The sequence below is a fragment of the Piliocolobus tephrosceles genome, chromosome 17, assembly GCF_002776525.5.
Source record: "Piliocolobus tephrosceles isolate RC106 chromosome 17, ASM277652v3, whole genome shotgun sequence".
Classification (NCBI taxonomy): Eukaryota; Metazoa; Chordata; class Mammalia; order Primates; family Cercopithecidae; genus Piliocolobus; species Piliocolobus tephrosceles.
In genome coordinates, this window is record NC_045450.1 from 65291820 (window position 1) to 65318898 (window position 27079).

Below are 27079 nucleotides of genomic sequence, written 5' to 3' on the forward strand. Positions count from 1 at the left end.
TTCATAAAAATGTTACTCATGTTAGGCAGAGCTTGCAGTGAGCTGATATCCGGCCACTGCACTCCAGCCTGGGCGACAGAGCAAGACTCCGTCTCAAAAAAAAAAAAAAAAAAAATGTTACTCATATCAATATGTAACGGGCCTATTATTGTTATATTTATGTGACTTAATATGTTTTTAAATTTCTTCATTAAACTTCTAATATCTTAAATATCTGTAGATACCACTCATATAAATAAAAGCTCTTTGGGTCCTTCAATCTTTTTTTTCATGAATTCTTAATTATATTTATTTTTTAAATATAAGAATATTTTTAAAAGTAAACCCATGGTATTATTAACCACCTAAAAATTAACAATAATTCCTTAATATCATGAAATATTCATTGTTTCAGTATTTCAGATTGTCACACACACACACATACACAGTTTTTTATTTAAATTGGGATCCAAAGTAGTCCTTATATGGCAATTGGTAGATATGCCTCCTAGGTACTCTCGCCCCACTGATAATTTTTTCTTTGAAATTCATTTGGTAATAAAACCAAATGCTGAAATATTTTGTGTGGTTTTTCACATTCTAGATTTGACTAATTGCATTGATGGAGTTTTGTTTAACATATTTCTCTGTCCTCTGTATTTCCTGGACATTAGAAGTTTAATTTAGAGGCACGATTGTACCCAGGTGAGACAATATTTGCAAGGGTGCTTTCTCGGTGGTGTGTCCTAGCATGAGAAGGCACATGATGTCTGATTGGGGAAGTTGACAGGAATGGTGATCTTAAATCTGGTAACTCTTTAGTGGTTGCAGTTCAATCACTTTTAAGAGCATGAAAGGATCCTGTGACCAAAGTGTATGAGAAAACCCAGTGTAAAGATCATGGTTTTTCAAACGAGACGACTCCATACTCCATTCCCAGCAGTTGCCATTTATTAGCTGAGACTAGGAATGGACTTGGAAAAGTTACTTAAGCTCTTTGAAATTCAGTTTCCTTGTCTGTAAAATGAGGATCATAATATTCCCCAACCAACTGGTTGATTATAAAAATTAAACAAAACAACAGATACAAAATTCAGTGTTTGGCACCCAGGGTATGGAAGGTACTCAATTGATTATCTCTCTGTCCCTTGATAACAACCAAATTCAGAAACTGACAGGGAAAACTATTCTGAGTGAGTCCTGAGTGAAAGTGGACAGTGGGCTGAAGAGGGAGACAAAGAAACTCTCCCTCACTTCTTCTGAGGCACCGGGCCATCCCATCTCACCTTGAGCTAGGCCCTCCAGCAGAACTGGTATGGGCTTGTGATTCAGTTAGAGATGGTTTCCAAGCATGACTCTGACATTATCTGGCTGTGTGACCTCTTGGAGCCAAGTTCCTTGGGGGCCATGATACATAACTCTTGGGTTCATTGTGAGGAATCATGATCTAGCACAGATGGTATACTGACCATGGGACCTGATTTTAGTACAGATAGGCAACAATGGTGCTGGTTGTTTGCACTGTGTTAATAATATTATAACTGTATTAGGAACAATTGTTGTTGCTGCTATTGGTGGTGATGATGTGGGTATTGTTGAAGAAGAGGGGGAAACTAACCTGTCTCATTCCACAGCTAGGAAACATAAAGGGTAAAAATTGGGATCTCAGGATTGATTAATGGGTACACAACCTTCCAAGTTGAGCTCCCTTGTACAGCATGACTAGAAAATATATCATGGGACCTCTTGTCTATCTTCCGTTCCCAAGTACACCTCTTCTTATTCCTCTTATTCAGGCAGAAAAGCTAAGGAATGGAAGCCCTCCCTCCAGGGGTGCACACCAGCCCAGGGGAGAGATAGATATTTTGTCTCTGGGACCCAGTCAACAAGGCCTAGTGCATGTTGGGCTCTCACTGATCCGAGGGACACCCCCATCTCCCATGGAGAAACTTGAACAAGGAGTAGAGAGAAGTACAAGTTGTCTTGCCAGCACTTCTGAGTCATTGGTGGGGGTTCCTACACTAAGAGCAGAAGTAGGAACATGGGAAGGGGGAGAGAGCTTCCCCTATAGTAATAAAAATTTAAAAATGGCCTCCACGATGATAATCCAAAACACTGACAAGACCACATGCTGATGTGGATGTGGAGCAACAAGAATTCTCATTCATTGCTGGTGGGAACGTAAAATGGTGCAGCTACTTTGGAAGATAACTTAACAGTCTCACAAAGCCAAAGCTAGACATAGTTCTGTCATAGTATCCAGTAGCTGTACTCCAAGGTATTTAAGCAAATGAGTTGAAAACTTATGTTCATACAAAAAGTTGCACTTGAATGTTTATGCGCAGCTTTGTTCATGATTACTGAAACCTAGAAGCAACCAACATATCATCCAGTAAGTGAATAGATAAAAAATTATGGCACATCAATATGATAGAGTTTCTTTTTTTTTTTTTTTTTTTTGTTTTTCTACAACAGGGCCTCACTCTGTCACCCAGGGTGGAGGGTAGTGGTGCAATCATAGCTCCCTGCATCCTTCAACTCCTGGACTCAAGCAATCCTCCTGCCTCAGCCTCCTGAGTAGCTGGGACTGCAGGCATGTACCACCACAACTGGCCTCCCATACAATAGAATATTATTCAACAATAAAAAGAAATTGTTAAGTCACAAAGAAGACATGGAAAAACTTAAATGCCTATTGCTCAGTGAAATAGGCCAATCTGAAAAAGCTACATACTCTTTGATTTCAACTATATGAAATTCTGGAAAAGGCAAAACTATAGAAATAGAAAAAAAATTAGTTGCCAGAGGTTTCAGAGGAGAGAGGTAAGGATGAATGGCTAGAGCATGGGAGACATTTTCAGGGCAGTGAAACTATTCTGTATGATACTGTAATGATGGATACATGACATTATACCTTTGTCAAAACCACAGGCTGTACAACACAGAGTGGACCAACATGTAAACTATGGCCTTTCGTTAGTAATGTTAATGAACCAATATTGTTTCATCAGTTGTTGCAAATATACCACACTAATGCAAGATGTTAATAATAGAGAAAAGTGTATGGGGTTTGGGGAAGACGGTATATGAGAACTCTGTGCTATCCGCGCAATTTTTCTGTAAACTTAAAACTGCTCTAAAAAGTAACATACATTAGTTAGAAAACAAGTAAACATAGGATTAATTGCTTTCTGAGCCAGCTAACAGATCTTCAGACCTGACAAAATAATTCTGACAGTTAATTATGACAAATAATTCTGACAATTGATGCCCAGCCCCAGAATCCTGGCAGAGAGAAAGATGACAGTCACTGATAAATTACAACAGAAACATCACAAAGGGACCAGAAACCCCTCATGTCTAAGTTCTTGCCCCACAGGCCCGAGGAAGAAGCTGATCCCTGCCCCAAGCCCCAGTGAAACTCTGCTGAACTCATCCATTCTGACCACCATTGCCATCCCTGATCTCCCAGCTGGTGAAGGGGATGCTATGCTCTCTCAGAAGAGAATCACTAGTGCCCCCTGAAGAAAACCAACCCTAGAGGACTCAAATTACTCGGAGTCCCTCAGGGTCCAGCATGTCACTAACCCAAGCATCTGCCACCTAAATCCCCTTCCCTGCAACACAAAGGTTGAATGGCTATTCAAGTAAAACGGCCCCAAGTAAAGTAGCTTGAGTTGCCATCACATGCTGAGCCCTCTTCCCGTCTCTGGCTTTACTCAGACCATCAGAGCTGGGTTTTGCCGTCAATTAAACTCGCAGTTTAAAAGCAGCATACTGAGTCACAATATCATTTAACATTATTTTCAATTGCTTTAATGACACTATCAAGTCCAACAGCTTGAGTCCAGTACACAGAGATCGGTGTCTGGGTAACACAGGGCAGTTGAAAAAGTAGAAGCCTTGGAATCTAAACCCAAAAGCTAAAGTTAACATCACCAATAAAAGAACAAATGGACATCAAGTGCCTCCAGATATGATGCACTAACAAAGACATAACAGCGCATTTGTGATGTCCTTGCCAAAAGTGCATAGCCTGAATTTTATAATCAGGAAAGTTCAGACAAACCCAAATTGAGGGATGTTCTACAAAATATCACTGGCCTGGTAAAGTCTCCTTAAAATGTCAAGGTCAAGGACATCTCAGAAAAGTGAAGGAAGTGTTCCACGTTAAAGGCGACTAAAAAGATGTGACAAGTAAATGTGATGCATGATCCTAGATTGCATTCTGGACCAGAAAAAGGACATTCATGGGACAATTGGAAACATTTGAATAATTAAACTGTAATATTGTTGTGAATGTTAACTTTCTAATTGTTATAATTAGGTCACACTTACACAAGAAATTGACATTTAGGGGATTTGGGTGAAGGGTATGTGGAATTATTTTTGCTACTATTTTTGCAGCTTTTTTGTAATTCTGAAATTAATTCAGAATTAAAACTTTTAAAACAAACAGAAATATAAATAATAGAGTTGATGCTCCGCTGTTTACCACTGTGTCCTTGGGCAAGTCACTTCATCTCTTTGAGCCCCAGTTTTCTCTCCTATCAAATGGAGGCACTAAAACAGACTGAGAGCCTGGGAGAAACAGTGAGATCTCGTCTCTACAAAAAATTTTAAAAATTAGCCAAGCATGGCGGCACGCATCTGTAGTCACAGTTACTCAGGAGGCAGAAGTGGCAGGATCGCTTGAGACTTGGAAGCAGAAGTTGCAGTGAGCTGAGATTACACCACTGCACTCCAACCTGGACAACAGAGCAAGACCCTGTCTCATAAAAAGAAAACATCGCACATATACACCACAGAATACTATGCAGCCATAAAAGAGGATGAGTTCATGTCCTTTGCAGAGACATGGATGAAGCTGGAAACCATCATTCTCAGCAAACTAACACAGGAACAGAAAACAAATACCGCATGTTCTCACTCAAAAGTGGGAGTTGAACAATGAGAACACACAGACACAGGGAGGGGAACAACACACACCAGGGGGTGGGGAGCTAGGGAAGGGATAACATTAGGAGAAATACTTAATGTAGATGATGGGTTGAGGAGTGCAGCAAACCAGCAAGGCACATGTATACTTATGTAACAAACCGGCACGTTCTGCACATGTACCCAGAACTTTAAGTATAAAATAATAATAATAATAATAATAATAATAATTATTATTATTATTATAAAGCCAGGTGCGGTGGCTCACACCTGCAATCCCAGCACTTTGGGAGACCGAGGCAGGAGGATCACAAGGTCAGGAGATTGAGACTATCCTCGCTAAAATGGTGAAACCCCATCTGTACCAAAAATACCAAAAAAAAATTAGCTGGGCATGGTGGCAGGCACCTACAGGTACTCAGGAGGCTGAGGCAGGAGAATGACATGAACCCAGGAGGCGGAGCTTGCAGTGAGCTGAGATCATGTCACTGCACTCCAGCCTGGGTGACAGAGCGAGACTCTGTCTCAAAAAAATAAATAAAAATAAAAAAAATGAGAGATATTGGGCATAAAAAATACCTTATAAATAAGGAACTAACCTGAAATAAGTGCACATTATTTCATACTATGTCTGCATACTATTAAATACATTTAGGGATTATATATGATCCTTAAAACAACAACAATAACAACAGAAACCTAGACAAGAAATCTGAAGCCAAGAGGCTATGGCATCAAAATACTCCACACAGTAGTGGAGGTAGAATTCGAACCTGAGTCTGTTTGATTCCAAATGCCAAGCTCTCCCAGCTCCACCAGGCCTGTAACCTTGAGGACAACATGATGAATGACACAAGACACAGGGCAGAGGAGAAGAGAGACCAAAAGACTCCACAATCAAACAGGAAACGTGGCCAAGAGTAGATATAATCTTCAAGACACAACCGCAAGCTAAGAAAAAACATTATCAACCACAGATCTCTTCCACCAAAGATTGGCCCACAACATCTGAATTTTCTCCTCTTTGCCAGTAACTGCTTGTTACCATCCAAATTGTGGTGAGAGCAGCTCATGTGTCTCTTTTTGGAAGTGAAAGTGTAAATAAGGGTGGCTGCACAGGTGGCACGCTGGACACAGTGTGTGCCGTGAGGATGGAGCCCATCAGGTCCTCTGTCACCTTGAGACTGCATGCACCTGCCATCTGTCCTGGCAAAGCCCAGGTCTCCATGCTCCACAACAGCAGGAAAACTGCAAAGATCAGCCTTCTCGACCTGGCCGGCCGAGCTTGTCCCTGAGAGCTCTATCTATGTGTGCTTCTCTGCACACAGTGGCTAAATCTGTGGAACCCCCCCAACCATCCTACAGCCACCAATCATTGTGAAGGCCCTTAATCCAGGAGGTTATTAAGTTACAGCCCACAAGTCACCATCTGGCTGGTGGTGATTTCCTGAGTGGGTGGGGTCTCCTGGCACTTCTTGAATTACACCAGCTTGGATGTCAGTCCCCAGTGACAGAGTCTCAGAGACTCTCTATGCGTGCAAGTTCACTCCCAACTCTCCTGCCCCAGTCTTCAGCCAGGCTTCCATTGCTTTTAAGGGGAAGGGGAGAAGGTGAATGTCAGGGAATTAACACTTATGGGTCACCTACTACGAGCCAGCCCTTCTTCCGGGCATTTTCTACACTTGGCTCACATAAGTTTTAAAACAACCTGTTGTAGGTGTTATTGTGCCCGTCAAACAGAGTACTTAAAGTGACCGTAATCAAGACCGTGTCATTCATCAAAGCCAAATCAGAGATTTCAATGCAAGGTCATCTGGATTCAAAGTATGCTCTTTGTACTAAAACCTAAGAATTTCTAACATTCTTGCCTTTGCTCTCTTTGTCCACTTCTCTCAGCAAAATCTCCCCAGATTTGTCACCAATTGACAATCTCGGTGGAGGAATTATCAAGGGTCATGCACACACTGGCGTTTCCCACTCACCTGGTATCAAGGACAGCCTCCTTCTCATCCTTGGGCAAGACAGCAGTTGCCTTATACAAGTGCCCAGGATACTGCTCCTGCCCTCATCTTGAACCTCCCCATGGTGGCTCTTGAGACTACTGTTCATTCCGCTGCTGGGTTCTGGATTCAGGCTCTTGGCCAGGCATTCCAGATGAGCGCCCTGGTCACGTCGTCTGATCTTGGATGCCAACTTCTGGACTTGGCTTCATGCCCAGCTTAGGCACACTCCCGGTCCAGTGCCACCACATCCATGTTTCCAGGAAGGGATTGAATGATGAAGTAGAAACATCACTGGAAATCTCCAAATGCAAGAGCTTCCAATGGGGCTGCTTTATGGAATCCCTGGGGGAAAGCACACCAAGTCTCATACACACTCATTCAATCTTCCCACCAATCCTGAGACAGGTAGTGGGAGCCCCCACATACAGATGAGGACACAGAGGGCCACAGAAGAGGAAGGGGCATGCCATGGCCCCTCAATCAGGGAGTTTCTCTAGGGGGACAATGCTCCACTTGGCTACCCGCAAAGACCCTGCTTGCAGATCCTTCTCTGGGAAACCAGAGGGGCTTTACCACATCATGACCAGTTTTCTCCTGGGCCTCACTTCGGTTGTGCCCAGGCCTGCATGTGTTCAGAGCAAGACACCTGTGCTGAGTTCACTGCCTGGAGTACCCTAAGCCCTGCCCATGGCATTTGCCAGCATAAGTGTTAACATTGCTGTTAACCCATGTCACTATTGGTTAAGTGGCAATACCATGCTAGCAATTGTCCTAAAGATATGCACGCATATGTATTTGTATATGTATGCATGTATATATCTATTTATATAATCTCAGATTTTAAAATAAATCTAATACACATATAATCTCATGCACAGGTGTAAAGTTCATTTGATCACTAAAGAGTGACAATGTGCCCAAAATTCTTCTAACCATTTTATATACAAAATCTCATGTATATATGTATATAATCTTATTTAAATATATATTTCATATATTTGTATAAATCTAATATACCTAACACACACATATACAAAAATCACATTAAGTCATTCAATAGTGACTATATGCCAACAACTATACTAATAATTGTGTATAATAATGACATGTAATCTAATTTACACGACTCATATAAAAGATCTTGCAAATATATATACACATATGTGAAAATCTCATTTAATCATTAAACAGTGAATATATATTAGCAACTGTTCTAAATACTATATATACTCATTTATATATAAATCTCATAAGCAAATTTCATTTAATCATTAAAAATGACTATAGGCCAATCACTGTTTTCTATATTATACATTATAATTTTAGATTTCAATGCTATTTATATACTTAAATAAACTTTATATATACATAATTTCACAAATGTACAGACACACAGACATATATACAGGTGTGTGTAACTCCATTAACCCTTCAAAAAGTTCCTAGAGGCAGGCACAGTTGTTATCTCAAAGGCTGAGCAAAGCCAGACACCTGGCACCTGTGATAATCAGGTGTATTAGTCCACCCTCACACTGCTATAAAGAACTACCTGAGACTGGGTAATTCATCAAGAAAAGAGATTTAACTAAGTCACAGTTCAGCAGGCTTAACAGGAAGCATGACTGAGAGGCCTCAGGAAATTTACTATCACGGCAGAAGGTGAAAGGGAAGCAAGCACCTTCTTCACATGGCGGCAGGAGAGAGAGAGCAACAGGGGAGGTGCCACACACTTTTAAGCCATCAGATCTCATAAGAACTCGCTATCATGAGAACAGCATAGGGAAAACTGCCCCCACAATCCAATCACCTCCTACCAGGTCCCTCCCCCAACATTGGGAATTACAATTTGACATGAGATTTGGGTGGGGACACAGAGTCAAATCATATCACCAGGTCTCAGCTGGGCTCCTGGCACTCACACTTAGAACTGCTCCCACAAATCCCAGAGCCATTCCTGCCTCAGTTATGGGCAATTCTAGTTTTGCAGCTGCTCAGGCTCAAAGTTCCAGGCTCACCCTTGACCCCTCTCTCTGTCTGACTCCACAGCCCATCCACTTGCAAATCTTTGCCTTCAAAATTGACTGGGGGGAGGGGGGACATGGAGCAAGATGGCTGAATAGGAACAGCTCCAGTCTCCAGCTCTCAGCGCGAGCGACATAGAAGATGGGTGATTTCTGCATTTTCAACTGAGGTACCAAGTTCATCTTACTAGGGAGTGCCGGACAATTGGTGCTGGTCAGCTGCTGCAGTCCGACCAGCGAGAGCTGAAGCAGGGCGAGGCATCGCCTCACCTGGGAAGTGCAAGGGGGAAGGGAATCCCTTTTCCTAGCCAGGGAAACTGAGACACACAACACCTGGAAAATCGGGTAACTCCCACCCCAATACTGCACTTTACCAAGGGTCTTAGCAAATGGCACACCAGGAGATTATATCCCACACGTGGCCGGTAGTGTCCCACGCCCGCGGAGCCTCCCTCATTGCTAGCACAGCAATCTGCAAACTAATGGCAAGGCAGCAGCCAGGCTCTGGGAGGGGCGCCCGCCATTGCCGAGGCTTAAGTAGGTAAACAAAGCCGCTGGGAAGCTTCAACTGGGTGGAGCCCACAGCAGCTCAAGGAGGCCTGCCTGTCTCTGTAGACTCTACCTCTGGAGACAGAGCACAGCTAAGCAAAAAAAAAAAAAAAAAAAAAAAAAGCAGCAGAAACCTCTGCAGACGCAAACGACCCTGTCTGACAGCTTTGAAGAGAGCAGTGGATCTCCCAACAGGGAGGTTGAGATCTGAGAACAGACAGCCTGCCTGCTCAAGTGGGTCCCTGACCTGAGTAGCCTAACTGGGAGACATCCCCCACTAGGGGCAGACCGACACCCCCACCTCGCACAGCAGGGTACACCCCTGAGACGAAGCTTCCACAGCAAGAATCAGACAGGTACACTTGCTGTTCAGCAATATTCTATCTTCTGCAGCCTCTGCTGCTGACACCCAGGCAAACAGGGTCTGGAGTGGACCTCAAGCAATCTCCAACAGACCTACAGCTGAGGGTCCTGACTGTTAGAAGGAAAACCAACAAACAGGAAGGACACCCACACCAAAACCCCATCAATATGTCACCATCATCAAAGACCAAAGGCAGACAAAACCACAAAGATGGGGAAAAAGCAGGGCAGAAAAGCTGGAAATTCAAAAAATAAGAGCACATCTCCCCTTCCAAAGGAACGCAGCTCATCACCAGCAACGGATGAAAGCTGGACGGAGAATGACTGATGAGTTGAGAGAAGAAGGCTTCAGTCCATCAAACTTCTCAGAGCTAAAGGAGGAATTATGTACCCAGTGCAAAGAAAATAAAAATCTTGAAAAAGAATGGAAGAATGGATAACTAGAATAATCAATGCAGAGAAGGCCATAAATGAACTGACAGAGATAAAAACCATGACACGAGAAATACGTGACAAATGCACAAGCTTCAGTAACTGACTCAATCAACTGGAAGAAAGAGTATCAGCGATTGAGGATCAAATGAATGAAAGGAAGCGAGAAGAGAAGTCTAAAAAAAAAAAAAGGAAAAAGAAATGAAGAAAGCCTTCAAGAAGTATGGGATTATGTGAAAAGACCAAATCTACATCTGATTGGGGTGCCTGAAAGTGAGGGGGAAAATGGAACCAAGTTGGAAAACACTCTTCAGGATATCATCCAGGAGAACTTCCCCAACCTAGTAAGGCAGGCCAACATTCAAATTCAGGAAATACAGAGAATGACACAAAGATACTCCTCGAGAAGAGCAACTCTAAGACACATAATTGTCAGATTCACCAAAGTTGAAATGAAGGAAAAACTGTTAAGGGCAGCCAGAGAGAAAGGTCGGGTTACCCACAAAGGGAAGGCCATCAGACTAACAGCAGATCTCTCAGCAGAAACTCTACAAGCCAGAAAAGAGTGGGGGCCAATATTCAACATTCTTAAAGAAAAGAATTTTAAACCCAGAATTTCATATCCAGCCAAACTAAGTTTCATAAGTGAAGGAGAAATAAAATCCTTTACAGATAAGCAAATGCTTAGAGATTTTGTCACCACCAGGCCTGCCTTACAAGAGACCCTGAAGGAAGCCCTAAACATGGAAAAGAACAACCGGTACCAGCCATTGCAAAAATATGCCAAAATGTAAAGACCATCGAGGCTAGGAAGAAACTGCATCAACTAATGAGCAAAATAACCAGTTAATATCATAATGGCAGGATCAAGTTCACACATAACAATATTAACCTTAAATGTAAATGGACTAAATGCTCCAATTAAAAGACACAGACTGGCAAACTGGATAAAGAGTCAAGACCCATCAGTCTGCTGTATTCAGGAGACCCATCTCACATGCAGAGACATACATAGGCTCAAAATAAAGGGATGGAGGAAGATCTACCAAGCAAATGGAGAACAAAAAAAAGCAGGGGTTGCAATCCTAGTCTCTGATAAAATAGACTTTAAACCATCAAAGATCAAAAGAGACAAAGAAGGCCATTACATAATGGTAAAGGGATCAATTCAACAGGAAGAGCTAACTATCCTAAATATATATGCACCCAATACAGGAGCACCCAGATTCATAAAGCAAATCCTTAGGGACGTACAAAGAGACTTAGACTCCCATACAATAATAATGGGAGACTTCAACACTCCACTGTCAACATTAGACAGATCAATGAGACAGAAAGTTAACAAGGATATCCAGGAATTGAACTCATCTCTGCACCAGGCAGACCTAATAGACATCTACAGAACTCTCCACCCCAAATCAACAGAATATACATTCTTCTCAGCACCACATCGCACTTATTCCAAAATTGACCACATAATTGGAAGTAAAGCACTCCTTAGCAAATGTAAAAGAACAGAAATTATAACAAACTGTCTCTCAGACCACAGTGCAATCAAACTAGAACTCAGGACTAAGAAACTCAATCAAAACCACTCAACTACATGGAAACTGAACAACCTGCTCCTGAATGACTACTGGGTACATAACAAAATGAAGGCAGAAATAAAGATGTTCTTTGAAACCAATGAGAACACAGATACAACATACCAGAATCTCTGGGACACATTTAAAGCAGTGTGTAGAGGGAAATTTATAGCACTAAATGCCCACAAGAGAAAGCTGGAAAGATCTAAAATTGATACTCTCACATCACAATTAAAAGAACTAGAGAAGCAAGAGCAAACACATTCAAAAGCTAGCAGAAGGCAAGAAATAACTAAGATCAGAGCAGAACTGAAGGAGATAGAGACACAAAAAACCCTCCAAAAAATCAATGAATCCAGGAGTTGGTTTTTTGAAAAGATCAACAAAATTGATAGACTGCTAGCAAGACTAATAAAGAAGAAAAGAGAGAAGAATCAAATAGATGCAATAAAAAATGATGAATGGGATATCACCACTGACCCCACAGAAATACAAACTACCATCAGAGAATACTATAAACACCACTAGGCAAATAAACTAGAAAATCTAGAAGAAATGGATAATTTCCTGGACACTTACACTCTCCCAAGACTAAACCAGGAAGAAGTTGAATCCCTGAATAGACCAATAGCAGGCTCTGAAGTTGAGGCAATAATTAATAGCCTACCAACCAAAAAAAGTCCAGGACCAGATGGATTCACAGCTGAATTCTACCAGAGGTACAAGAAGGAGCTGGTACCATTCCTTCAGAAACTATTCCAATCAATAGAATCCTCCCTAACTCATTTTATGAGGCCAATATCATCCTGATACCAAAGCCTGGCAGAGACACAACAAAAAAAGAGAATTTTAGGCCGATATCCCTGATGAACATCGATGCAAAAATCCTCAATAAAATACTGGCAAACTGAATCCAGCTGCACATCAAAAAGCTTATCCACCATGATCAAGTGGGCTTCATCCCTGGGATGCAAGGCTGGTTCAACATTCGCAAATCAATAAACGTAATCCAGCATATAAACAGAACCAAAGACAAAAACCACATGATTATCTCAATAGATGCAGAAAAGGCCTTTGACAAAATTCAACAGCCCTTCGTGCTAAAAACTCTCAATAAATTCGGTATTGATGGAACGTATCTCAAAATAATAAGAGCTATTTATGACAAACCCACAGCCAATATCATATTGAATGGGCAAAAACTGGAAGCATTCCCTTTGAAAACTGGCACAAGACAGGGATGCTCTCTCTCACCACTCCTATTCAACATAGTGTTGGAAATTCTGGCTAGGGCAATCAGGCAAGAGAAAGAAATCAAGGGTATTCAGTTAGGAAAAGAAGTAGTCGAATTGTCCCTGTTTGCAGATGACATGATTGTATATTTAGAAAACCCCATCATCTCAGCCCAAAATCTCCTTAAGCTGATAAGCAACTTCAGCAAAGTCTCAGGATACAAAATTAATGTGCAAAAATCACAAGCATTCTTATACACCAGTCACAGACAGAGAGCCAAATCAGGAATGAACTTCCATTCACAATTGCTTCAAAGAGAATAAAATACCTAGGAATCCAACTTAAAAGGGATGTAAAGGACCTCTTCAAGGAGAACTACAAACCACTGCTCAGTGAAATAAAAGAGGACACAAACAAATGGAATAACATACCATGCTCATGGATAGGAAGAATCAATATCGTGAAAATGGCCATACTGCCCAAGGTAATTTATAGATTCAGTGCCATCCCCATCAAGCTACCAATGAGTTTCTTCACAGAATTGGAAAAAATTGCTTTAAAGTTCACATGGAACCAAAAAAGCGCCCGCATTGCCAAGACAATCCTAAGTCCAAAGAACAAAGCTGGAGGCATCACACTACCTGACTTCAAACTATACTACAAGGCTACAGTAACCAAAACAGCATGGTACTGGTACCAAAACAGAGATATAGACCAATGGAACAGAACAGAGTCCTCAGAAATAATACCACACATCTACAGCCATCTGATCTTTGACAAACCTGAGAAAAACAAGAAATGGGGAAAGGATTCCCTATTTAATAAATGGTGCTGGGAAAATTAGCTAGCCGTAAGTAGAAAGCTGAAACAGGATCCTTTCCTTACTCCTTATACGAAAATAAATTCAAGATGGATTAGAGACTTAAATGTTAGACCTTATACCATAAAAACCCTAGAAGAAAACCTAGGTAATACCATTCAGGACACAGGCATGGGCAAGGACTTACAAGGACTTACAATGTCTAAAACACCAAAAGCAATGGCAACAAAAGCCAAAATTGACAAATGGGATCTAATTAAACTAAAGAGCTTCTGCACAGCAAAAGAAACTACCATCAGAGTGAACCGGCAACCTACAGAATGGGAGAAAATTTTTGCAATCTACTCATCTGACAAAGGGCTAATATCCAGAACCTACAAAGAACTCAAACAAATTTACAAGAAAAAAACAAACAACCCCATCAAAAAGTGGGCAAAGGATATGAACAGACATTTCTCAAAAGAAGACATGCATACAGCCAACAGACACATGAAAAAATGCTCGTCATCACTGGCCATCAGAGAAATGCAAATCAAAACTACAATGAGATACCACCTCACACCAGTTAGAATGGCAATCATTAAAAAGTCAGGAAACAACAGGTGTTGGAGAGGATGTGGAGAAATAGGAACAATTTTACACTGTTGGTGGGATTGTAAACTAGTTCAACCATTATGGAAAACAGTATGGCGATTCCTCAAGGATCTAGAACTAGAAGTACCATATGACCCAGCCATCCCATTACTGGGTATATGTCCAAAGGATTACAAATCATGCTGCTATAAAGACACATGCACACGTATGTTCATTGCCGCACTATTCACAATAGCAAAGACTTGGAATCAACCCAAATGTCCATCAGTGACAGACTGGATTAAGAAAATGTGGCACATATACACCATGGAATACCATGCAGCCATAAAAAAGGATGAGTTTGTGTCCTTTGTAGGGACATGGATGCAGCTGGAAACCATCATTCTCAGCAAACTATCGCAAGAACAAAAAACCAAACACCACATGTTCTCACTCATAGGTGGGAACTGAACAATGAGATCACTTGGACTCAGGAAGGGGAACATCACACACCGGGGCCTATAATGGGGAGTGGGGAGGGGGGAGGGATTGCCTTGGGAGTTATACCTGATGTAAATGACGAGTTGATGGGTGCTGACGAGTTGATGGGTGCAGCACACCAACATGGCACAAGTATATATATATATATATAACAAACCTGCACGTTATGCACATATACCCTAGAACTTAAAGTATAATAAAAAATAAATAAATAAATAAATAAATAACAAAATTGACTCAGGTTTTTGCTCCTTCTCACCACCTCAACCACCTCACCTCTGATTAAATTCAAGCCTCTGTCGAAGTACTGGTAGACAATCCCAAGAGTCTCATGTTACTGACCTTGCTCCTGCCATCACTGGCTTTTGTCTACTTACATGGAGGAAATTTGTTAAAACACAAGTCAGCACAGGCACTTCTCTCTGAACCCTCCAGGGTCTCCCATCTCATTTGGAGTGAAAGCTCAAGTCATTGTCACAGCCCACAAAGTCCTACAGCGTGTCTCTCATATGGAGAATGCCACCACATTGAAATCACCACTTTCTAATGCCGGGGTAATTTCTAGATGTCATTTGTGTATCTTACATTTATTAAGAAGGGTTTGTTAAGAGGATTCCATTAGAGATAACTGTGCTACCCACTGTTATACACACACACACACACAGAAAGCAAGAAAAGGGGTCTCCCCCTTCATCTCAGGTTGAAGAATGGGGCCTTTTCTGCATTGGGAAAAGCAGGAATGAATAGGATGGATAGGATGGAAGGATGGAAAGATGGCAGATGGATATACCTCCCAAAACTTGGAGGACATAGCGGATTGGTGTCTGACTCATGCCTGAGAAATTTAATGAGCAAGAGATTGAGGCTGACTTGCTACCCCTCTAGTGAGGTAGCTGCTGCAGTGCTGGAAGAAGCCTGCATCCCTTGCATCAGTTTGGGCAGAGGATGCATGAGTATTTCCCATGAGCCACATGTGGTGTGGCCACATGTGGTGTGGCATGGCAAAGAACTGGTCTGGGTACTGTCTTGCCCTAAAGGGGCCAACAGAGATGAACTGGAAAAGCTGACAGTGGACAACCAGACCCTAGGAGCTGAAGGAATAAGGGGCTGATGACATAGGGTTCATCTGGCAATTATAGGGGACTGCCCACCATCAACTGAGGAAGGTCACTAAAACCTCATGCAAGTTCCCTTTGTCAGAGAGTCAGGTATAAACACCTATGAGGCCCAGAGAATGAAAAGTCCCACCTGTCAACAGCACCAGTCACAGAAGATCTTTCCTGCTTTTCCCAATGCAGAAAAGGCAGCAAGGATCAGAAAGCATGAACCAAGTCATCATTTTGAATGAAGTTGGGAGCAATGATTCTTATGTGGAAAATGGTCATTTTTGATTACTGAATTGAGACTGTGTTTGTGACTAGGAACTCTTACCTATGAATGAGAGAAAGGTCCTGCAACCCACCAAGATTTCATTCAGTGTTAGGGAAGGACTACATCCATTAAACAGACTTAAAGGGACGGTGAGAGGCAAATCAAGTTGCTTTTATGATTGCACTCCATTACTTCTTATTCAGTATACTGCTTGATCATTTAATTGCTGATATATATGATGGATGTGGGGTCTCAGCCCACTTCACTCTCTTTGTTCTTAACTTTCATCTCCCCTATTGTGGGAGGGGTTCTTTCAGCATAATGTCACATCAAAGCTAGCAAATGAGAGATAACTGAAATAAGGATGGTTTGTCTTATAGATGTTATACTCTGAAACATCAAAAAGACCTCATCCAATCTATTGGAAGGGCCATAAGAAGCTAGGAGCAAAGGACTCCTCAGCTTTGACCTTCACTACTTAGGATGGAGTCAGGACTTTAGAGAAGGGGAAAACAGTCACACAAAACAATAACACCAAGAACAGAAAGCAAAAAGGAAAGGGAGGCCAGCAGAGGGAGAATCCTGAGCTCCATCCAATTCTGGCTTCCCCACAGACTGAAAAGTGTAGGGAATATGAACAATTAATGTGGCACCATCTTCTAGACTCTAAGTGTTCATGATTGTGTAAGATGTTCTCTCCAGCAACGTACTGTAGACATGTCAAGAATCATGGCAGATTACCCACCTTTCTCACATTACCAGACTCCAAGATCCTGTATGAATGGGGCTGGGTAATTTCATGATTCTCTAGCACCTGTGCAGCTCCTGAGACACAGCAGGAGGCCCATTAGCCATTATTGAATGGAAGAATGGATGAACAAACAGATGGATGGATGGATGGAAGGATAATGGATGGATGAATGGAAGGACGATAGACGGATGGATGGATGAGTAAAAGGATGACAGATGAATGGACAATGGGCAGATGGGCAAATAGGATGGATGGAAGAATGACAGATAGGCGGATAGTTGGATTATGGACTATCAGATGAACAGATAAATAAATGGGTGGAAAAATAGATGAATAGAAGAATCACAGGTGAATGGATGGTTGGATGATGGACAGACGGATGGATAGGATGGAAGGATGGAAGGATGGCAGATGGACAGATGGTTGGATGATAGGTGAATAGACATGATGGATGGAAGAATGGGTAGACAGATGGAGGAACAGAAGGATGATGGATGAATAATGGATAGATGGATACCTAGAAACGGATGGATGGATAGATGGAAGAATGGCAGACGCACGAATGGTTGAATGATGGACAAATGGACAGGATAGATGGATGAATGGATGGGTGGATGGGTAGACGGACGGATGGATATGGGTCATAAAATGAATAAAAGGATGGCAGACAGATGGCTGGACGACAGACAGATGAACAGATAGGATGGATGGTTGGATAATGGACAGCCAGATGAATAGATAGGATGGATGGATGGATGGATGGATGAATGAATGGGTGGACAAATGAACGAACAGAAGAATGATGGACATGGATAGGATGGGTGGATGGAAGTATGGCAGATGGACAGATGGTTGGATGGACAGGCAGGTGAGATGAACAGAAGGGTGATGGACAGATGGATGGATGATGGACAGATAGATGGATAGGATGGATGGATGGAAGAATGGCAGATGCATGGATGGTTGGATGATGGACAAACAGGATAGATGGATTAATGGATGAGCAGATGGATGGATGAATGAATGGTTGGATGCTGGACTGACAGACTGATAGAATGGATGGAGGGAAGGATAGATGACCTTGTATAAATCCTTTTCCAAGAATCCCCTATCACCACAAATCCCTGAAAGACTTCCTAACAGTGTTTTCGGCAACCCTCACAATGTTTCTGAGGCCAGGCCCTAGAAACCAGGGGTCCTTACCAGGGTGCCACTCCTAAGAGCCATATTGTGATGATCAAAGCAATGACGGTATGTATGTGAAAGAACTTTGTCTAAGTCCATAGTGACAAATATCACTGTTAGTCATGCATGGCAGCTGGGATTGTCCAAGCTCGAGCTCCAGAGAGGTTTATCTCTAGTTGAGGAGGGAGTCCCTGGTACAAGGAAACATTCGGGAAGTATCAGGGAAGGGGTAAATGCTGATATTAACCCCCTGAAAAATCACTCCTGTGCCCCCCAGTTTTGGGGTCCTCTGGCATCAAGTTGTTGCTCCCACCTAGTTACTGCCTTCCTGAATAACTGAGGCCTCCTGGCCAAATGTGGGTAGTTTCTAGGGAGCAGAGGCACCAAATTCAGGTGCCCCTAGAAGGCCCCCAAAACCTCCCTGTTCAGAAACCACAGAATCTACTCACGAACTTTATGTGCAGCCTGCAAAAGGGGGAACACAAGCAAATGCAGATGAAGTTTCAACCTTTTTATTCAAAGCAGCTTCTCACAATGTATAAATACTGCATATTAGCACACATGAAAAATACAACTTCTAAGGCACCCAGAAATGTGTTCATACACGTTACAGGACCATTCACAAAGAGAGTGTACAATTTGCTCTAGACAGTCAGCATTTGATAAATCAGAAGATTATTATCCCTCAGAACTGCACCCAGTCTCAGTAAATATTTACAGCATGGTGAGAAGGGGTCAGCTGTACCTGCTTTATAATTCTATGAAGTACTCAGACTTACAAATATTCAGAACTAGTTAAAGACTCTCCCATGATAATCTGGCAAAATAAAACAAGTAGCCTAATTTTGCAAAGGTCTCGGTGGATTTTGGTGTATGCTACATCCATGATCAAATCCAAACACTCCTAGGGTGGGCTGGATAAGTTTTTGGTAGCCTGCTTCATTATCAGAAGTTTGGTAATAAGCCTTACCAATAGAATACCACTTCTTCAATCATTTCTCAACTGGTCAATGGATCAATGATTTCATCACGAATGAGAATGGAGAGAGAACTGAAGACAATTCTTCTCACACCTAACAGGAATTAGAATGGGTCAATGAAGAACAAAAGGAGGCAGACATTTGGCAAGTGCAGGATCCTACTGTTCAGTATAGACATGTCTGAAAAATTCTTACCCTGGAGGTTCATATTCAGATGGAGGAGTCTACACTGGCCAGATAACCTGGAGGAATACCAGGCCTCCACTTTTATGCTATGGATACAGGTTTGGGACTACACAGCAGAAACACCAACCTGAGATAGTGAGCTTCAGTTAGAAACTCATCTTTCAGAGCCTTTTCAATATGACAACGAATCCCTCTGTATGGCCAGCCAAGGGGAGCATGAGGTTGGTGGAAGTAAGCAGTTTCTCTGCACCATCAAGCATGCACATATCTGTCTAGATGTGCCCACAATCTATGAAACTCAGGCTTTGTTAGAATAATGGAATTCTTTGGTCCTCGGTTTTATGAAAGGCAATATTGTCACAATCCTGTCAACATCGACATTGGCAAATGACTTCAAGCTGGGACTAATGGCACAGGGACAAATTAAATACTAGATGGGAAACTCTACACATTCCAAACTTCTAAGAGTCAGCTTCAAGAGCTCCAGCATCAGGCTAGATATAAGAGATCCAGATCAGGCTAGATGTTGGATCAATGAGAAAAGGTTAAGCCATAAAAATGCCAGACTTGAAGTTGAAAACTAGATATGGGTTTTTCTGACTGCCACACACACTGCAAAAATTTAAAGCAAATCTCCATCTTAATGGCCGATAAGTTGACTTTATAAATATGTACCAGAGATGAACCAAATAACTTGATTTTAGACATATGAAAGCCCTGGATTACCTTAGTGCAGACAACCAAAAGGAATAATAATTTCTTTCTAAGTCCAAATTCTAGTTGGTTTTATTAAACCCCAAACACCGTGGATGCACTGCCAAGGAGCTCCATGATTTATGCTCTAGAAAAACAGTCCTGGATAGACATATTCAGCTGATACGTTATGTTCTACATCTAGTTTGCCTTTGTCCTGCTAAACTCCAGTTTAGTATGGCTTGATACACATAGTTCATTGATAAGACACTGAGGACACATGGGAATGCTGATTGTGTAACTAAAATTGACTTCAGATTGTCTACACAGTAAGACTCATAGGTAAACTTTGTTAACATCTCTCAAGCAGTGCTGAGCTTACCCAGAATGGACGTTTCCAAGTCATCTACAAGGAAATCTGGGGTCAACTGCCAGGGTCAGGAGCAGGAAATGCCATTTGTCCAGAACAAATGATGGACCAGCAGCCTTCCCTACGACCGTGTCTAAACCATGTTTACAGTATGAAGGTGACTCTGGAAAACCTGTCCTTGGTCCATTCTTAAGGCCAAAGACAATCACCAAGGTGTCTATCTGGTCCCTGCCGCCATCAACTCAATCAAACTCTTCAGATTAGCCATGAATTAACAGACTGTATTCAGTCCATCAGCACGGCTTACATTGCATGGAGGAAACAACCCGTATTACCCTTTTTAAATTTTTTTGCAACAAGCTTAAGGCTCTGTTCACAAACTCCATCAACTGCCACACAGTGAGAATTTATGGGGAGATCTTAAACTACTTATGTAGTTGCAAAGTTGAAAAATTTACTGATCCTAATGGTAAGGCTTATTCACAAATTCAATACATTTTGAAATTATACTTCAAACGCAATTACTTCAAAAAAAGATTAACCTGCTCTCCAACAATATAAGAGCATTATATTCTAATGAAAAAAAATTGGCACCAAACCAGTATGCTATTTTTCGAAAGAACAAGTGATACTAATGAAAAATATTGCCTAAAACGCATATCCTAACTTATCACAGAAATATAAAAGTTTATATTTTGAAAATATATACTGTATTAAAGTCTGTAAGCATTTCAACCAAAATTCGCAGAAATAACTAAGCAACACTTATCTACAACAAAAATATACATGCAAGACAACCCCAAATGGTTTCCCTTAAATATCTACAAAGGCAAAGTGTAGATTTTTAAAGATTATACAAAACCATTTACAGAGAATAAAATAAAATACTTAAGAAATCTCATTTAGAGTCTTAAATACTGTGTATGTTAGTGAGAGTGTCTAGACTAATATATACAACAGATCTAAGTATCTGAATACAGAAAAACAGAAGATAAGCAATTCTGCATTTTAAATATTCACTTAGGAAGATTTGAAGATGTTTATATTTGTTTCTCTCTGTTAAAAAATTTCCACAGAAACTAGATTGGAAAATTTCATGGATGTGACTAAATTCCAAATTAAAAAAAAAAGTTTACAAAATTTTTAAAACCAACAGTTAATGGGAAATGCAATTCAGCATTCAGTGAAGGCTATTTTTAAATGTGGATATTCAGAGATACAGTTGCATTGTTCAAAGTCTATTGTGATTATTATTTTTCCATCCTTATACTAAACTTCACATGGGAAAAACATTTTCATGCTTCAGAGAGAACATTTCCTAGTTTAATCTATACCAAACAAGAATGATATTTTAAATCAATTCTCTACTACTTTCTCATAGCTATCCCCATGTCATTCTTAGTGATTTTGAAGGCTGTTACCCACAGACATTATTTCTATGCTGGAAGGGGCACGTAAGTACATCAGCATTAGGCTGTGTCTTCCAAATGGTGAGGAAGGTCTGACCACCTTAACAAAAGTTCTGCACAAAGTCCTCTCGGAATAGGGTTGTGAACTCAGATGGTCCCATAAGATGCTGAGAGTGAGCCATCATCGGGGTTGGGGCAGAGAGGGAAGGAGAGTTCCACTGCATGGCTAACAGGATGGGAGGGAGTGGATTGCCAGAAAAGTCCCTGACTAAAGAGGTGCCCTCAATTGCCCACCCACAGTGATTCTTCCAAACCCAAAGGTAACTGCAGGACAGGGCTGCCAAAACGAGCCACAATTCCTCAAAGACCTGCCCAGGCTCTTGGGAGTGACTTATGGGGGAAGGTAGGGGAAAATGGTAGAGAGAGGGGAGAAAGGATCCCACAGATAGAGAGGTGGCCCTGGGGTGGAAGAGCAAAAATGAAAGTCTGAGCCCTATTTCAGGAAAGCTATTATGACAAACCCTGACACAACCAGAGGTCTCGTATTTTTCATCTCAGATCGATTTGCTGTAAGTTACCTGGAATTCACCCACACATTATCAAAACAACTACCCAGAAAGTGAAAAATTCAGTCCACCCTGCAGCAAACAGATTTCACCTGCTTTCACCCAATTGGTGGAACTGACTGTATGCAAACCACCAAAATACAGGCTTTCACCACTCCCGTTACACCCAGGACCTGTGAATTAACAGCAAGAATTCCACCTTAGAAATGGTTTCACATTCCTACCTTAATCATCAGAGATCCTTGAAATGTTCAGAAGTTTGGATTCGATAGTACATCCAAAGCTGAAGCATTTCTACTTTTTTCAAGCAGGGAACGAAGGTGGACTCCGATCTAAAGGAATTTCTAAACATTCCCTTTCTTGTCCAAGGAGAATCCTGACCTCACTTCGACAGATGCTGAATCTAACCGTGCCCAATCAGAAGCTCAACAGAAAAGAGGGGGCTCTTTTTAACGAGAATTTAGCAGTAGTGAAGACACACTACATAAGAGTCTGCCACAATATATAAGAGCCAGGGTCATTTAGGGGTTTGGAAAGTTCACATTTACTTTCTCAAAGGAGGCGATAAGATCCAGGCAGAGTTGTGATGACAGGCATTTGGACAAAAGCAGGTGTCTCCCTACAGTAACTCCCTGTAGGACAGGTCTACTGTCCTTACAGGATTCTACACGGACAAAAGGGAGGGTGTACAGGACTTCAATTCCATCCTCCTCTGGCTGAAGGAGAGGTTTCCCCTCCTTCCTGACCCTCATGAACTCTTAAAGGAGACAGGCTTTCCAGGGAGGGAACCAAGGTCATCAGAAGGACCAGCAGTCCAGATAAAACTTGAAGGTCATTGCTTAAAGGACCATGTCTCTAGATCTGATCTAGACAATCAATCTGTTTTTTGAAACTCAAAGCTCAGGGCCATGAATACATTCCACCTGCCCTGCCCAGCGCACCTGATTGCCTGGAGAAGACAAAGGACCACACAGAGTTAGAGAACTGTCACCAGGACTGTCTTCTGAGCCTGCCTCACCTCCACCAGCTGTGCCCACCTCTTGCTGCCTTATTCCACTCTCTTCAAAGAAGGGCCAAGAAAGGCTGGTGCCCAACAGGAAAGGGGAAGAAGGGGAGGGCCAAAGGCCTTCAGGAATACTCACAGGCTGTGATGGAAATGGAAAAAAAATCCCGCCATCCTGAGAATCTGAGAATCTAGCTTTCTCTGGGTCCTTGACCCATGGTTTAAACCTCATGCAGAACACACCTCTTCCATTTGTCTGCTCTCAACTTGAGGTTTATACCTTTCTCCTCACCACTCAAAACCACAACCCCCAACGCCTCCTTCTCTGTAGTTAATCCAGGGACTTGAGTCTGATGGTCTAACACAGCTGTTGGAGTCCCCTTGCAGCCCAGGGGGCACTGGGGCAAGGAGATTTCATCCCTAGTCATTGCTCCCTATGTGCATAAAAAAACTAGAAAAAAGATGGGTCACTTCAGCTTCTGGGGGGAAAAGATTCAGACTTCCAGACAGCTTAGCAGAGTGGGAACTCTTCCCCAACCCCCTGGAAGGCCAATACCAGAAATCACTGATCACATGGAAGCAAGAGACTACAGAATCCAAGTTCAGTCATTTGCCCCAGAGAAAAAGTCTTACTCTAGACAATATGCTATTCCCAGGTAGGGCCTATCCCCACCCCTGCCCAACATCACACAATTTGGGACTGGGTCTGTTCCAGGATCGTTCAGGCTGAGAGGGCCCTTTATCTCCTTAAAGACAGCACAGGGAAGAGAAAACTCTCCCAAGATGTCTTCTACGGACAAACCTAAGGAACTAGTATTCTATTATTACAGCTGAGAACCATTTCACACAGAGGTGCAGCGCTATTCCTTTTGTCCAAAGAAATCCTTCTGTTTGCATCTCTCTAAACTTTATTTCTACATGGTTCATTGCTAGAATGCACCAAACGGCATGAACCTTGTGTGGGATTTGGTCCAGGGCAGTATGAAAATAGTATCTGTGTGAACAACAGACATCGCAATGTATAAACAAAAATAAATAAATAAAATAAGTCCAAGGAAAGAAAAAACATTTCCCTAGTAGTTTGTTTTTGCAAAACTAGCTTTACATATAATACACATAAATTATCAGAATTTCCACTTACATTGTTTTAAAAATATATATTTAACAAAACATTTCTAAATGTACAATATCTGGGTTTGTAAATCACTCAATTGGGTTTTAAGACCAAGCCCTAATAGTCACACAGATTTGCATCGGAGAGGAAACTGAAGCCAGGTGTGCACAATCATTTTGCTCATTGGTCTGGAAATTCCCTAAGATTGGTCGTCCTCTGACACCTGATCTAAATACAACCGGAGAGAGCCATGATGGCCAAGTCTCCAAGTCAGAGGCACTGTGTAGACACAGCCTGAGTCAGAAGAATGGGAAAGTGGTCTTCCCCTTCCTGGACCGTGATGGTGCATTTCAGCAAGTGGGGAAAGGACAGCGGCGCTTGGCGGAGCCCTGGGAAGATACAGCCCCGGAGAGCTCTCTGGCCAGGTAGGGCAGGGAGGTGGGGGAGGCCAAGTATGCTGCATTTTCCATCCATTACACAAAATCAAACCAATGAGGAGCAACCAAAGGACACGAGGAAATGGACACAACCCTAGGTATAAAGAGACACCTTGACAAACTCCTTGGCCGGGGCAGACACTGTGCTCTGGTTTCCAAAACACAGGGCAGAGCTGGAAGTTGGGGCCCGTGAGCTGGGGCCCCTCAGACTTCATAAATTTTGTCCTGCAAGTAGCTGAAGAGGGAGTCCAGGCCTTTGGAGGAGCTCCAGAGCTGCTTGAGCATGAGGCATTCCTTCTCATTCACGTCTTCCAGCACCGATTTCAGGAAGCTCCGCACGAGGCATTTGGACTCCTCTAACACCTGGAGGGAAACAGACAGGCCTGATTAGCTGGGCACCGGGGACTCTGCTCCAGAAATAGGTACCTGGCCCATGGGGCACTGGCCAACCTCCCATACTCACAGCCATAGAAGGCTGCCTCCTCCAGCCTGGGCCTTCCTAGTCCCATGTATCCAGCACGGTCATGAACGGATCCCAGATGTGTCAAGACATGGAGCCCTGAGGCCCTGGGATGGCTCAGCGGGGCCCATGTCACCCCAGATCACTAGAGGCTTCCCTGTTACCCAAGGGTGACACAAACACAGAGTCCTTTTCTATAGGTGTTATGAAAAAGTATGGGAGACACTGCTACTGTGATTCATTTTCATGATCTGTTGGCAGTAACTCAAGGATCACTGAGAACACAGAGTAAGACGATGATATGAACAAATGGTTGTCACAGTATCCATACAACCCAACCCAAGAGCAATGCTCTATGTTCAGGCTACAATTAGTAATTATGGTAGTAACAAGCAATAACACTCAAAGCTATCACCTTCATAATAATTATAGTAAGGAGTAAAAATCATAGGAATGAATAACAATCATCACACCTATAGTAATAACTGTAGTAAGGAGTAATAATAATCATGGTAATTATGATTATAAAGGTAGTAGCTGCTGCCAACAGCTATGATAAATGATCACAAATGATCTATGATTATTCATTACTAAGCTATTACATACATACACATATTATGTATTATACACATATATACATGCAAACACATATGTATATATGTAAACACACATATATGTATATACACTATAATATATACATATAATATATACATATATTATGTATATTATAATATATAATTATGTATATGTATTATATATTATATATAATACATATACATATTATGTATATATAGCATTACTCCTACAGTGTTATTACTACCATACTATGATTATTACTCATTACTATGATGATGGGTTACTATTACTATGATGTAATCCATCATCATAGTAATGAGTAATAATCATAGTAATGAGCAATAATCATAGTAATAAGTCAGAGAAAAAAGCAATAATCATAGTAACAATAGTAATAATCATAGTAATGAGTAATAATCATAGTAACAGTAGTAACAATCAGTAATGAGTATTAATCATAATAGTCATAGTGAACAACGAGCAATAATGAGCAATAATCACAGTAACAATAGTAACAATCATAGTAGTGAGTAAAAAAATCATAGCAGTAATAGTAATACTAATCATTGCAATGAGTAATGATTGTAGTAATATTTGTAATAACTATAATAATGCCAATATGATCACCATTAACAAACAGGATCTAAGAGAAGTACTTTTCCTGAATTCTTTCATTTACTTCTCATGATAACCCTGCAAGTAAGTAGTCTTTTGATCCCCATGTTACAGATGCAGAACCCAAAGCTCCATGATGTCAAGTGGCCCAGGGTTGCCTGACTACTCAGGGGTGAAGGAGTAGCAAAACCAGGTCTGGCTGATTCCAGCAGCTAGACAGCTGCTGCCCTCTGGCAGAGGTATGGCCAGAAGTGAGGCCTTTGTGCACACTTTGCTGGCCTCCACCAGCCTCTCCTGAAATGCCTTCAAACAGGAAGAAGCAAGATGGCAGCTCCCGAGCTCCAGCAGGCTGGAAGAGGCTGCAG

At 41.8% G+C, this 27079-nt stretch overlaps 1 protein-coding gene across 2 annotated transcripts in view; it reads right to left on the reverse strand.

Moving 5' to 3' along the window:
• The window catches only part of CDYL2 (chromodomain Y like 2), a 240705-nt gene that overhangs the window by 12322 nt on the left and 201304 nt on the right, over positions 1 to 27079 (reverse strand). Inside the window, exons 7-8 of one of the 2 annotated variants that reach the window (XR_002734661.2) lie at positions 25176 to 25426; positions 6900 to 7262 (exon numbers count right to left, since the gene is read on the reverse strand). Coding sequence is in view for 1 of the 2 variants with exons in the window: in XM_023226834.2 (XP_023082602.1) it covers positions 25268 to 25426 (159 nt within the window). In the remaining variant the exon portion in view is untranslated. Of the gene's footprint in view, positions 1 to 6899; positions 7263 to 18795; positions 25427 to 27079 lie in introns of those variants that run through there. The other variant, XM_023226834.2, reaches the window with a different exon arrangement.